Here is a 13,629-nt window from a genome sequence, read left to right as displayed (position 1 = left end):
AAACCATGATCAAGAAATTTTTGTTTTCCAGCAAGTTTTCTACAAGCTCTTGGATATACTGTATCCTATTAGTAGTTTTGAACATACAATATTCAAAGGTTCACTTGAGTGTAACTAAATGGTTTTCTGTAATTTATAACCTTTTGGTGGACTCATTTAACTCAGAACAAGGGGAGAGTTATATGAATGATATTAAGTTGAAAATGTTGAGTTTACCAATGTTTCTTGTACTTCTCTGCTTTTTTAGAGTTTTGAGTAATTTCTTCATCACAATCCTGCTCCTTAATTGGCGTAATTTTGAGTCGAACTACTTATTTGAGAACTGGAGATTCATCAAAAAAGTAGAGGGAGTATCTCAAAGAATTCAGGAGGACACTATCCAGGTTGTGAAGCTTATTTTGAGCCTGTTCTTCAGAATTGTGATTTCAATTTCTAGAAGTTTGGTTCACATTCCAATTTTGATTGAATACAGCAAGAGGGTCAAAGGTATTCCGCCGTTTTCAGATGAATTTGAGTACTCTCTAATAGCTTATCTCTTCATGTTAGTTTCAATTTTGATGCTTGGGGTTTACTTCACTTCCAGAAAAATGAGCTCTAAGATTATGAATAAGGAAATAGTTGAAGCTGAATTTAGAAAACAGCTCATTTTGGGTGAAGAGGGGGTTCCGAGGCTTAACTTGTCTCTCATAGAGAATGCTCTGGTTAGTGAGCTCAAACTAATTCATAGTGACATTTATTTGTACTCCCTCAGGTACAACCTAACTAATGGAAGTTTGTCAAGCATGATTGAATTTTTACCAACCATAATTTTAATTCCAGCAATCATTAGAAAGGACGTCACTATAGGAGGGAGGGCCACTATTATCAGGTGTTTTAATACTGTCGCTTCTGGTATTACTTGCTTCTTTCTTAACTGGGATGACATTTCTGAGCTTTACACTGCAATCAGTAGACTTTACAAGCTTGAAAGCTTAATCAATAAGTGCAAAGACGAGCCTTCAACTTTATTAAATGAGCCTTAAATATTACCAGCTCCGAAATTGGTCCTTGTGTGAACTGAACTATTATACACACAAAATTTTTTTTTTTATTGATTTTTGCAGTATATTAACATTTAAGTTATAAAATGCTAAATGTTTATAGAAAAGGTTTCAGATGGTTATTTGCCACTACCTTAATGCTCCTATTTTGTTTTCTCATTCTTCCTTCTGGAGCTGAAGAGCATGAAGATATTGTTAAGGTTGTGGATAATGACAAATCTACAAAAGTTGAAGATGTTTCCAAAAACTCTTTATCTGAGGAAGTAATCGAACTTGAGGGTGCAGATTCGTCTGAGGGGGCTTCTGGAATTCAAAATCCGGAGCAAGTTTATGAGGCATGTCTCTCATTGCATGAGTCTTTTAAAAAAGAATGTACTGAGGAAGAAATTCAAAAACCTCTTTCAGATCTGGTTGAAGCTTGCAGTGATCCTGTTTTAAACGTTCAGAGTGTAACCGCTATTGCCTCCAAAATTGTTAGTAATTCTAATGACTCTAACTTTTCAGACTCTACAGAATGTTCTATTATGGTTCTTACCACCTCTTTATATATCTCTTCCAATAATCAAGTTGAAGAAGAGGAGGAAAGCGGATCTCTTGAAGCTGAATCTCTGGAGACTGAGGACTCACACATGGAAAGCGAACTTGAGAATAACTAGCTTGTAGTATTCATTTTTGTTCACTTTTTTAATCACCTTATCTTAGATATTTCTTTCCCGCCCAATCAACTAAGTCAGTAATTACTTGGATTGTCATTAATACAATTAAATATATATTTCAAGCTGTTGGAATTGAAATGCTATCATTGGAAAGCGTCGAGTTTGAAGTTTCGGGCATACTGAAAAATGTAGAGAATAATATTTTGGCTTGGTTGAAAGGTGAGTACAGAATGGGTCAATCTGTTTTCCAGAACTGCATGCATATCTGCAAATTTTTGCAAGTGCATGTAGACCGGTGTTTACATGCAATAACTTTGAACTTCAGGTAATATTGAAATTAGAAAAACAGGAAAGAGGGAGAGATTTGATGAGGAGGGCCAAGAAGAACAGAAAAATTACTCAAAACTTAAAATTAATTAACCTAATAAGTCCATGTAAAATCTATTCAAATTAGTATTTATTAAATGTTTGAAAGTTATTTTTCTGTAACTTGATAGTAATTATAGTAGTAAATATAATAATGATAAAATTCATAAAGATTGGAGTATTCTTTTGATTTGTACTTGCATGTAGTAATGTCTTTAAGCTTAAACATTTATAAAAAAAAAAACAGCCTTATTTACCAGTAATAGGTTTCTCAAAAGAGTACTCTTGGCCTTTAATGATTGCGTTAATCATGTTAAGTAAAAGAGAGCTCTCAAACATACTGAGGTGGTCATATTTGCTGTAGTTGTCCAAAAATGACCTTGTAACGCCTAATGAAGAAGTTAGTTGTTCACACAAATGATGCAACTTAATGCTTATCTTCTTCTCTTTAAGTTCTATATCGCTGATATTTTTTCTAAGCTGGGCCAAATCTTTGAAAACAGATAAAAGTATGTCCCATGTAGATGAAGCCTTTTCTTCCAATATGCCCGGATCTTCTTTCAGAAGAGTTCTAATCTCTTGCCTTGCCTTGTTTAGCTTGGTTTCTAGTTCTAAAATCTGTTTTCTAGCTCGTTCTAGATAACTAAAACTCTTTGATGATAATATTTCTTTTGCCCTACTAAGCTTTAAGGTTGAAATTATATCTCTATATGCTTCAAAAATCGACATTCTCATATTAATTTGTGGCAAATTTCTTGGCGCCTTTTTTGCATGTTTTATATTTGCTAATTGATTGGAAATTTCAATCAAGGCTTTTTTAACCAAGTCTGAAAAAAACAATATGTGGTCTGTTGCAAGCCGGACACACTGTTCTTCCAGATTATGTCTGTTCTTGCTTTTCTCAAGCCTAAGTAGATAAAGCTGTTTGAGATTATTAAGTATTTTTTGAGTGAGCAAAAGCTGAAGAAGTAGATCTCTGCCTTTTCCGCCATTTGGAACAGTATTTCTGTGGGAGATGTCTTTTAAAGAATCAGCTCCACTTATAGTTCTTTTTGGAGTTCCGGGTTTGTCTTTAGTCTCTTGAGAAAGTTTGGTATCGTCGTTTTCTTCATTTTTAGAAGTTTCTGAGTCTTTCGACGATTTAGAACCTTCTTTCTTTTTTAAATCATCTTTTGGCTCATTATTAGGTATTGAGGTCGAAATATCTGGCCACAATGTCTTTGGTATGCTATCTAAAAGCTTCTTAGAATCTTTCCAATTAATGGGAATAACGTCTTCGTTTCCATCCAAAGTTTTAGCTTTTGTAGAAAAAACGCTTTGGGGAAGAAGTTTGTAGAGATTCTTTGGTGAACTAAAATCAGGTTTGGGCCAGTCACTAACGGATGGAGTAACTTGGGTGTTTGTTAGATTGGTATTGAAAGGTTTATAGGGGCCTGGTAAAATTTTAAATGGGTAATACTCTCCCTGCTGTAATTTGGGTCTAGTACCTCCCATATCAGTTTCAATAATATGGGGTGATATATATCTCCAAAGAAGCTTAAGATCTGCGTTATCCTTTGGATTATGGGAAACATTACTAATAACTCTAATACTTTTGATGGTTTCTGAAAGAAAGAATCTTGCAAGAATGTCTTTAAGAGTACCCCAAATGTCGCTCTGTTGGATAACAAAGATATTATTGAATCTCAAAGGATACTGGTTGATTATACCTTCATCCTGCCAGTATAAAATAATTGGTTTGATTCTCAATAAAGTTGAGATACTAGAAAGAGAGAATCCTCTACAATCGATAATTAAGTCAATGCTTTCAACCTTTCCTGGGAAAAACAAATACTTTTCAGCAAACGCCATTATAAACATGGCAAGAAAAGATGCTGAAGACTGTTTAAAGTTTTTTATTGAAATAATTGCCGAAGCTCTTATAACCAAAACTGGGCACATTGATGAACTTCTTCCTATATAATAGGCACATCCCTCTTTCAAACATGTAGAAATCAGTGGATTAGAGTCACTGATTTCAAATGTACGTGTTTTATCAGAGTAAACCGAAAATATTTTAAATTGAGGAAAATCATAAGGGTATGTTTCCTTTTTAGATCCCGAGTTTGAGTATAACATTCCGCTCATTGTATCTTTGTACTGAAGCTTTCTTCCCAATGAGTACATTGAATTGTGTACTGAGATGATTGGAGACTTATTTTTATGTGAAAGCCATCCTTCAATAGCGAACCTGGATCTATGATCAAATATAACTCTTGGGATCTTACCATAGTTAATTACAAAATGCATTAGAAATTGGTTAATTATGTTCTTTTCGGTCTGGGATAAGTCAGTATAAAAATGAATCTTCTTCTTTTCTTTAGTAAATATTTCAGGAGGTTGGAATGAAAAAATTTCTTGAGGTATACAATAGGGAGGCAGTTCTTGATTAATTTGAATATTCACAATGTTATTAACTTTCTCATCTATCATAGACTTGGGGTTAAACTTAAAAGGTTTGTTCTTAATAGGATCAATAGGGGGATGCAGCCAACCATTGAATTTCGGCTTGTAAGGGCTCACAATAGAGCAAATTTCCTTGTTGTTAAAAATCTCCATACAAAGAGACTCTCTTTTGACTGGGGATTCTGCTGCAAGTTTACTTCCAATCTGGAAAAGCTCCTTCGGCTCCTTTGAGCGGATTTTAAGCTTTGAAATTTGAAAGTCAAGTCTGGAGGTTAAAACCAAACCAAAGCCTTCGTTTCCTTGAGAAGCTGAGCTAATCCATCTTCCAAGGTATTCCTGTAATACAGATTCCTTATTTTTAATAAGAGTACTTGGTCCATTGTTAATACATCTGTAGGCAAATTTGCAGTAATCTTCAACCTTAGTTGAGATTTTGACTCCCATTATTGACTTTGTAGACTTTGGCTTTTCAAATTGAATATATGGCACGACCATATTCTCACAATTATTTGTGGAAGAAATCAGCTTCTGAAGAGAAGCCCGATTCTTTCCCTGAAGCAACAAGTTAACAATATTTTCATAATCTTCGTATTTAAGTTCTTTTTCTTCCTGTACTTCTGTTAATGCATGAAAAATGCAGTGAGCTATATTAAATAATGAATCCTTCAGACCACAATAGTGTATTGCATAATTGTCAAAGTCACTGATAATTGTTCTATCATGAGGGGGGTATAACGGCCCAAACTTGAATTTAGGGTCGATTTTGCAATTTATTGGCTCCAGTATAACCAAAGACAGTAACAAGGTACCTATAAAGATATGAAGGAAACTATACTTTGTATTCATCGTCTATACACCCTCCTATCCTGAAATCCTGCTTGCATTCTCCTTATTCTCTATTAATATTGTTGTTTATTCACAAGCCTCAGCTCCTATTTCTCGTTTTTTTCGAAGTTTATTTGGACTATTCTTATTTAAAGGCGCCGATATTCGCCCGCCTAAAATTGGTACGTAACAGGTTCCCTTGCATGACAAAAAAAAAAAAGGAAAAAGCGTTAAGAAAGAGGAATGACGGAACAGCCAGCAAAAGAAAGATGTCTATCGCCACTTAACATTTAAAACCAAGATCGATACTATTTAATGCATGGATCTTAATTGAAACTGTAGTCCAGATAAATCTAAGCAAATTTTATGAAACAGAACCTGCCCTCAAAACTTAAAGTTCAACTACATGTGATTTCAAGTTTTGAAGAAGACACTTTCAAAATCTCCTCAACCTTTTCGGGCTTTGTATTGGACGCTAAAGTGAGGGTTTGAGGTTAGTGAGGGTGACTGTTTTTTAAATTTCAAATGGTTTGTGTGCATCATTGAAGACGAGGGCTCGAAAGTAGAGTTAATTAAATTACCTCTAAATCTCCAATCTTTCGCACTAGCGGGCCAATTACACTCCATGAATGGCAAATTGTTGTTTCTACCATTGTTTGGCCTTGAACAACACGCCATACAATTTGGAGTAGATTGGAATCCTTCTATAAAAGATGCTTTAGAACTAAGACATAGTTCTCTAAGATCTTTGGGGTACGAAAAGAGTGCCTCTCTTTCCTTTACTCCATTTAAATAAAAATCTTCTTTCTTTTGTTGCAATAAGATGTCACTACTAATTATAGTATTCAAACTAGTACTATTATCAAACTGGAGCGAACTACGAAGCATTTCTCCAGAATTTAAATCCGCCTTTCTGGTTCTTTGCTTATTATAGAAAAAACTTGATAATTGTCCGGGTTCTTGAGGAATATACAATTCCTTACTATAATACCTTCTACTGCTGTTATCCATAATTCGTTTATTATGACTATTATGGCAGTCTCCAAATCCATAATTATGTAACTTCGTTACATTTGGATTTTCAAAACCTATTTCTTCCTGTTCAGTTTTAAAGCTCTTAATTGATCCGAGCTCACTACATGAAGAATTCCGAAAATTCTTGCTTTTACTATTATCAGATAAATCATTAAGTATCTTTTTTTTTCTGTTCAAAGACGGTTTACTACTTGAAATCGCATCTGAATCATTTTGACCTTTCATCATTACCCTTTCTTGAAATGAAGATCTTTCTGTTCTACATTCCAAGCAAACATTACGTCTCGCCCAATTCATCCTACCGCATAAAGTGCAGATCCAGTCTCCCGGCTTCATGAAAGGAGGTACGGCAAAGTTCTGAGACCATTTAAGTACAGATCTGTTTTGGTTCAAACCTGGGCGACAGGCTTGACACTTATAACATATTTTCCTCCGTGCGAAATTGACCTCCAAGCAGCTTTGAACTGGGCAAATCCAATCGCCCAGTCTTAATCTTACATTTGGCATTAATTCATAGCATAAATGTCCTTCTTAATTATGTTTCAGCTACTTAAGCTTTATTTTTTACTCTCCTCTACTATTTTGCTAAATATTATTTATGAATACGTCCAGAACGCGCCGGCGCCAAATTTAAGTATTATATTTATTAGTATAGTTAAATTACTATCAAAGAGATAATTAATTTTATCAATTATAGTTAAAATGTTAAAAATAAAATGTAATTTCACTGTCCAATAAATTAACTATTATTTGCATTTATAAATATTCAATTATAAGTCAACGTGATTAATGTATATTTTTCCCATCAATAAATAGGTATATAACTACAATCTTGTGTATACATATATTTATATATATATATATATATATAAATATATATATATATACATATATATAAATATATACACACATCTTAATATTTAATCCATCATTTTTTTGTCCATATTAATTGACAATTGTTTGAATTTCTGATATCTGTTATTTGTATTACCTGTTTTGATTTCGCTTAAAATGCCTAGAAACAAAAAGGGATACCAAATTATATACTATTACAATTTGTACTCTTGTAACATCCGAACAGGTTGGTTAGTGAGTATTTATTGCTAGTCTACGGAGTCAATTAAGAGGATGGTCACTACATGCGACAAACTAACTACCTAAGATCTGTTTTATCCCCTCAGTTGTCTTTATTTTAAGAATTTAACATATTTATTAATAAATTAGTGTTATTTCTCAAATTACTTTGGTTCAAACTTTTGATTCCAAAATCAATTAAACTAGAATTATAAGGATTTTCTGGTATTTTTTCACTTCCTCTAAGCATTTTCTGAGTATCTTGATTGGCTTTGTTTAGTATAATGAAATCTTTTGTATTCAAATTCCCTGTTATTGTACTGTTCCCATTCAATTCCATATTGTCTACTGGGCTTGAAGTAATCATGCAAGGACATATAGGTTTAGTAATATTAGTTGTACCCAATGAAGTATTATTGGAATAGTTTCCATTATAGCAAAGGTCAGAAATAGTTGGGAAAATTTCAACAGGGATTTCAGGTTCCACAAATTTGCATTGCTTAGAAACTGAAAAGACCTCATATTTACGATTTCTTATTCCAACACAGATTGCCGGGCCATTCATCATATCTATACACTCTAGGTTAGTTACATTGTGCTTAAAATTACAGAGATCTTTCCAAACTCCTGCTATCTCGTTTTTTCCTCTTTCACAGTACTCTTTGTTAAAGTATTTATTTGGTATTTGTTTTGTCTTAAATCCAATCAACTCTTTTGTTTGGTTTAGTCCTCCTCCCCTTATATTTAGCTTCCTTTCTGCATTAGAATATAAAATACTCGAAATATACGAGCTATTGTAAAGAGGAGAAGTGAGGTTTGAGGAGTTTTTGTCCAAGTAATTATCCAAGTTAATAAATGTACTCGCAGTCTCATTATCTGTAGAGTTTAGTTTTAGGAACTGAATTCTGTCTAAATCTCTATTTCTCCCACTCTTCCCATATATTTCATTCTCATCTTCTGCAGACTTTGTTAGTGAAATAGAATTCCCAAATTCTTTTGCCTTATTAAGGGCCATTTTCCATGTCCAAATAGGCTCCTCTTGTTTCTTGAAATACTCTGAGTTAGTGAAAGAATTGTAAATTGGGTAAGAATAACAACAAGAAGTACATATAAAAGCAAACAGAATGATGAAAAGTGACCCAATACACCTCCCACAAGAACCACAAGAACCTTTTTTTTTGGATTTATTACCACTACAACAACTTCCGTTTCCGTTCAAACCTTTTCCTGTATTTCCTCCAGGTACCATCACAACTGGTGGATTAACCAGCTGAGGAACCATCCCAAAAGCTCCAATAGGCTGCATTTTTTAAGATTTAACCCTCGACTTAACCTAAGTTAAATAACTAAAAACTACTGTCTATATTTAAGACCTTCTTTACCTTGTTTATCAAATCTCTTTTATCTATCTCAGAGTAGTTAATTCTAGCAACTACCCTATGGCTAAAACACCAATAGACTCTTGAGAAGAAAACTGAATTTTTTTAAATAGGCTTTCTTTCCACTAGGACTATGGTTCAAAGGAAATATATATAGTCTAGTCCCAACCAATCCTTTTTCTTTCTTTTTCCTTTTTCTCTCTCTATATATAAGAAGTGGTATGGCCACCAAAGTGTTTAATAGGTTACTTTAGTTAATATCACAAGACTCTTTTTCCAATCTTCTATACCAATGGGTCCAGGGCCTTACTTCTTTGTCTCTTTTCAGCAAATCTATCTGTAGGAATGAGTTAATACTACACAAATTTTCCAAATATTTCTACAAAATTTATGGTATCGTCTGAAAACTTTACTTTGCAGTGTCCTGAATAATAATTCTTTCCCAATATAATATAATTCCAGCTATTTAATTAAATAGCATGCAAATACTAAAAAAAATACTATATAGGACTTAAGCTTTAATTATACTTTGGTTCAAATCAGCTAGGTTTCAGAGCCAATTAAGGTCTCTATTGGCTTATTTAACTTTCTATTTCTGTTTTTCCTACTTTCCTTCAAGATCTAAAGCCCTCCCTTCACCAATTCCCGTCCCCGTGCTATACTAAACCTTTTGTATCTCTTCTCCAATTTTTCTGAAAAGATTGTGGCTCCCCAGTTCCCTCACACGAGAAAATTTTTTAGGTGGCAGTTTCAAAACAAGGCAAAGGAAAAGAAAGAATGTGGCATTTAACCGAACTCGAGGCAGTGAGCCTAAAAACAATGACATCAATAGATCTAAGATGAGGAGATTCAAAAGCAAAGAGGGGATTTAAAGCAGAGTAAAAAAGGCAGATCTGCATGCAAGTGTGGCGGGAAACCCCCACACCCGACAATCTTTCATGTCCATGCAAACTCGGATTTAAGTAACTCATCTTAAATTCAGAGGCCGCCCGCGCGCCCCAAGTGGCGGGTAGATCTAGCATGTTTATAGATCCAGGACGTGTTCCTCTACTGGGAATTCCCATAAAGTAAAAATAAAGGAGAGGAACAGTTGGATAGTAAACTTAGAGTTTTCTTCAAATTTATAGGGCAGTGAATCTTTCAATAAATCGACTTGAGTGGACGGATTGGATTGGAAGAAGGAATTAATAACGGAAAATAAAAGTGAAGCAAGGTCAGAAAAACAGACAATATTTAAAGCTTCGGAACTCAAAAACCTGAAGACTCTTTGCGGATTTCTGAATCTAAAGAATTGTTAAATCAATCATGAAGTTTATATTCACTATTAGTACTGCATTGGCATTTTTGGGGGCATGCCTTGCAGAAAATTTTGATCAATTCTATACCCCAACCCAAATCATTCCAGGGCTTCATCCTCCACAACCTTCACCGACTTTAACTGGAGCAATCACTAATATGTATATGTCAGGTCCTTGGATGAGTCCATTAGAACATAAAAGATGGGTAGAAAGTTTGAGAGATTACAAACTACCAATTGGTTATATTCCAATGGCGAGAAGATACCAAAGGGTTAAGGAAAGTGCCATCGTTGAGAGAGCTAGACAATGGGCTGAAATTGCTGCTTGGAGGTTCCAATCTGATCCAAAGTACTCTAACAGTCCTTTCAAATATACTGTTAAGGATTTTGAGGGTATGTTTCAAAAGTTCTCTGCTTTTGGATGGAGCCAAGAAGCTTGTGAGCAGGTTCTTACAGATATGGGAATTCATTCTGAAAGCACTGAGGTTTGGTGTTCAAATATAGAACCATGGGGTCATGATGAGTGTGCTGATTTAACATGGCCAGATTTCGTTCTTGTTGACGATATTGAAAACAAATTCAGAGGCAAACTCGAGCAGCAATCAATCTGTAGATTGGTTCAGCTTGTAAGACCATCACAGCTTCCCAACGTTAAGTACAGAACTGTCTATGATATCTGTCAACAGAACATCTTGGCTTTAAGGGATCCTCTAACTGTTGAAACCGTTACTCAAGAGGATGCTGAGGTCATCTGTAGAATGATGGATTTCACTATGACTCCAGAATGTAGGAGAGTTCCTCCAAGACATATTCAAAAGGCTCAGGAATTGTCTGTTGCTTTTGGTGAAGCTGTTTATCCTAGATTACTTGATTTCAGAGTTAGTGATGCCTGTAAAGTTGTCTCTGCCATGAAGGATGAAGATACCCAGACTCTTGAGTTTTGCAGAAATGAAATGATCACTCTATTATGGAACAGAGCTGCTAATATGGGAGAAACTGTATGTCCATGGGGATGGGATATTATCTCCCAATTTGTTGAAGCTTGTCAAGAGGTATACAAGAAACATTCTAAGAGACCTAAGGAATTAGAGGAAAAGGCTGTTATCTTGACTGGTGGTTTCTTCAATCCCACACAAACTTATACTACCAGATGGTGGAAAACTTCTCCAATTGGTCAAAAGTTGGCTGCACTTCTTATTAATGAACCAGCTTTGAGCCAGTCCTTACAAGAAGGTATTTTCTCCCCAACTCAGCTTATGTGGGCATATAATATCTATGATGAGTACAAAGCAATGGGATTCAATGTCTACTCCCTTGTAGAAATTGTTAATATGGTTAGAGAGTTTAACATTAATGAACCCCAGACCACTTGTGAGTCTATATTTAACTCTTATCTGGGTAAATTTGAAAATAATGATGAAAATGCTCCTAGAGAACAGTTTACAAGAGCTGAGGTTAGAAAAATGTGTGCTGCCATAGAAAAGCAATCTGTAGAGATTTGTAGAAGATTCTTAGTTTCTCCATTGATTGGTGTTGCCAGAGATGTAAGATCCTACTTCCTAAAAGAATTAAGAGGTAATACTTTAATGCAACTTGAAGATGTATGTTTATTGGTAGCAGCTATGAATATCCCAAAAATCAGTCCAACTAAAGGATCTGTTCAGAGAAGATGTTCTCATGCTATGAATAGATTTGTTTTGAAAAATGCTAATTTAACTTTTGCTCAAAGATATGGTTTGACAGCAACACAACAGGATGAGATTTGTAACAGAATGGACTTCTGGGGATCTGAGTCATGTGATAAGCTTCCAATGATTAGAAGAACAATTGTTCATCCATTTACTAGAAAGCTATATGATCTTTCAAAAAGGTATGGAATTCTTGAGTATAGATTTGATGAGATTTGCAAAGCTTTTGATCTTATGGGTGATAATCCACCCAGAGAGAAATGTGAGTTTGTTATGGTCTCAGAATTCTTTTCAAGATGGATGGACACAAGTAACTCTCTATTCCAATTATCCCATCATGTTTGCTCTTCATTCTTTGAAAGAAGAACTTCTGGAAAGGAACTTAATGAGATCAAGAAAGCTCTTAATAGTATTAAAGACTTTATGGACGAAAAAGGTGAATATCAGATTCCTTCTACAGAAAAGACTTATCAACAGTTTATGGATGAAAAGATTAGATCAGCCAAACCTAAGACTAGAAAATATGATGTTATGCCAAGTTTAACAGAAGGTAGTCAAGTTGAGTCATTACCTGGAGTTCTTAAAACTTTGGAATCTTTGGAAACTTCTCATTCTCCTGGAATTGAAGATATAAGAGGAAAATACTACTCTTCACTAAATAAAGTACAGTTAGAAATGTTAAATCGTATTGTCTCTCATAAACCAATGAAAGATGAAAAGAAAACAACTGTTGAGGCATTTGCCAAAGTTATCTACAAACTCAATCAATTCACTGTTATGGAAAGTTGTGTTGGCCAATTAGTGGATGATCTCAACTACTCAGTTGAATCTGCCAAGTCTATTTGTGCTTTAATAGATCCATTACAAAGTGAGAGCTGTCTCTCTGCTCAGAGAATTGACTTTATTACAGCTAAGCAAATGCATCAAAAACTTGCAACTAAGACAGGGTTCTCCCAATTCATTAACTTGGCTCACATTTGTGATGTTGTTAATTATGTAAACATTCTCAAGTATGCCAACAAAGTTAAGCAAGGAAGGATGAGAATTGCTACTCCATCTTGTAGAAATGCAGTTAAGACATTACTTTTCCCCAAGTACTTAGTAGCTCAAAGTAATCAAATGTTAAATCAGATTTGTTCTATTTTAGATATTACATCAGATCCAAACTTTAATGGTGGAATTCTTAAGACCAATTTGGAGAGATACTATGCATTTAAGTTGGCTGATGCATATGGTCACAAACTTGATCTTTTACCAAAGAAGAGAACTCATCCTATTACTTGGCAATTAATTATGTCAGCCATCAGGAGAATTAAACCAACAGCACAATCCAAAGTAACCAGATCCCAATGTACTAGTGCTATGCAAGCAGCTTTTGGTAAATTCAAACAGTTCAGTCCAGTAGAATCCACAGAAGCATGTTGTCTTGCCCTTGGATGTTCAGACTTTGTTGTTAATGGAGATTTCCTTTCTCCACCAGCCTCAAATGAAGCTTCTCCTCAAGAAATGTCTATCTTGGCATCTTCAAAACGTGCTCTTGAGTCTCCTCAGGAAGTTTCTCAGTAAATGGGGAGAGGGAGAAGTAATTATTCATTAAGTTTTAGTTATCTGAGTTAGTTGAATCGGTGGGTTATCACACATATAACACAAAAAGTATATCTAATGGGATTAGCTCAAGTCTGTTTTAAGTTCCCTGCTGGTGGAAGCATGGGGAGGTACATTTTGCCTCTTACCCTCTGCTACATTTTCCGCATTATATTGAAACAGGCATTTAACTAATAAAATAGAAACAAAGAATTACCCTTTTAAAACTTGCTTATTATT

The 13,629-nt window shown here is 34.7% G+C and overlaps 6 protein-coding genes across 6 annotated transcripts; 3 read left to right on the top strand and 3 right to left on the bottom strand.

Annotated features, from left to right (window-relative positions):
• Positions 1 to 5: 5 nt before the first annotated feature.
• On the top strand, positions 6 to 1,022 carry cubi_02811 (uncharacterized protein; the record flags this gene model as incomplete). The annotated part of the gene is made up of 1 exon (XM_029019822.1): positions 6 to 1,022. The coding sequence occupies one exon, from the start codon at positions 6 to 8 to the stop codon at positions 1,020 to 1,022; it is 1,017 nt and encodes a 338-aa protein (XP_028875229.1).
• Positions 1,023 to 1,126: 104 nt separating this feature from the next.
• cubi_02810 (uncharacterized protein) lies at positions 1,127 to 1,696 on the top strand (the record flags this gene model as incomplete). The annotated part of the gene is made up of 1 exon (XM_029019821.1): positions 1,127 to 1,696. One exon carries the CDS (start codon positions 1,127 to 1,129, stop codon positions 1,694 to 1,696), a length of 570 nt encoding a protein of 189 aa, XP_028875228.1.
• Positions 1,697 to 2,311: 615 nt separating this feature from the next.
• Positions 2,312 to 5,353, bottom strand: cubi_02809 (uncharacterized protein; the record flags this gene model as incomplete). Its single annotated transcript, XM_029019820.1, has 1 exon — positions 2,312 to 5,353. One exon carries the CDS (start codon positions 5,351 to 5,353, stop codon positions 2,312 to 2,314), a length of 3,042 nt encoding a protein of 1,013 aa, XP_028875227.1.
• Positions 5,354 to 5,779: 426 nt separating this feature from the next.
• cubi_02808 (uncharacterized protein) lies at positions 5,780 to 6,874 on the bottom strand (the record flags this gene model as incomplete). The annotated part of the gene is made up of 1 exon (XM_029019819.1): positions 5,780 to 6,874. One exon carries the CDS (start codon positions 6,872 to 6,874, stop codon positions 5,780 to 5,782), a length of 1,095 nt encoding a protein of 364 aa, XP_028875226.1.
• A 685-nt stretch (positions 6,875 to 7,559) lies between these two features.
• On the bottom strand, positions 7,560 to 8,747 carry cubi_02807 (uncharacterized protein; the record flags this gene model as incomplete). Its single annotated transcript, XM_029019818.1, has 1 exon — positions 7,560 to 8,747. One exon carries the CDS (start codon positions 8,745 to 8,747, stop codon positions 7,560 to 7,562), a length of 1,188 nt encoding a protein of 395 aa, XP_028875225.1.
• Positions 8,748 to 10,125: 1,378 nt separating this feature from the next.
• On the top strand, positions 10,126 to 13,371 carry cubi_02806 (uncharacterized protein; the record flags this gene model as incomplete). Its single annotated transcript, XM_029019817.1, has 1 exon — positions 10,126 to 13,371. One exon carries the CDS (start codon positions 10,126 to 10,128, stop codon positions 13,369 to 13,371), a length of 3,246 nt encoding a protein of 1,081 aa, XP_028875224.1.
• Positions 13,372 to 13,629: the final 258 nt, after the last annotated feature.

This window comes from Cryptosporidium ubiquitum (genome assembly GCF_001865345.1).
Source record: "Cryptosporidium ubiquitum isolate 39726 chromosome Unknown contig_1, whole genome shotgun sequence".
NCBI lineage: Eukaryota > Apicomplexa > Conoidasida > Eucoccidiorida > Cryptosporidiidae > Cryptosporidium > Cryptosporidium ubiquitum.
This window is presented reverse-complemented; position numbering and strand designations above follow the sequence as displayed.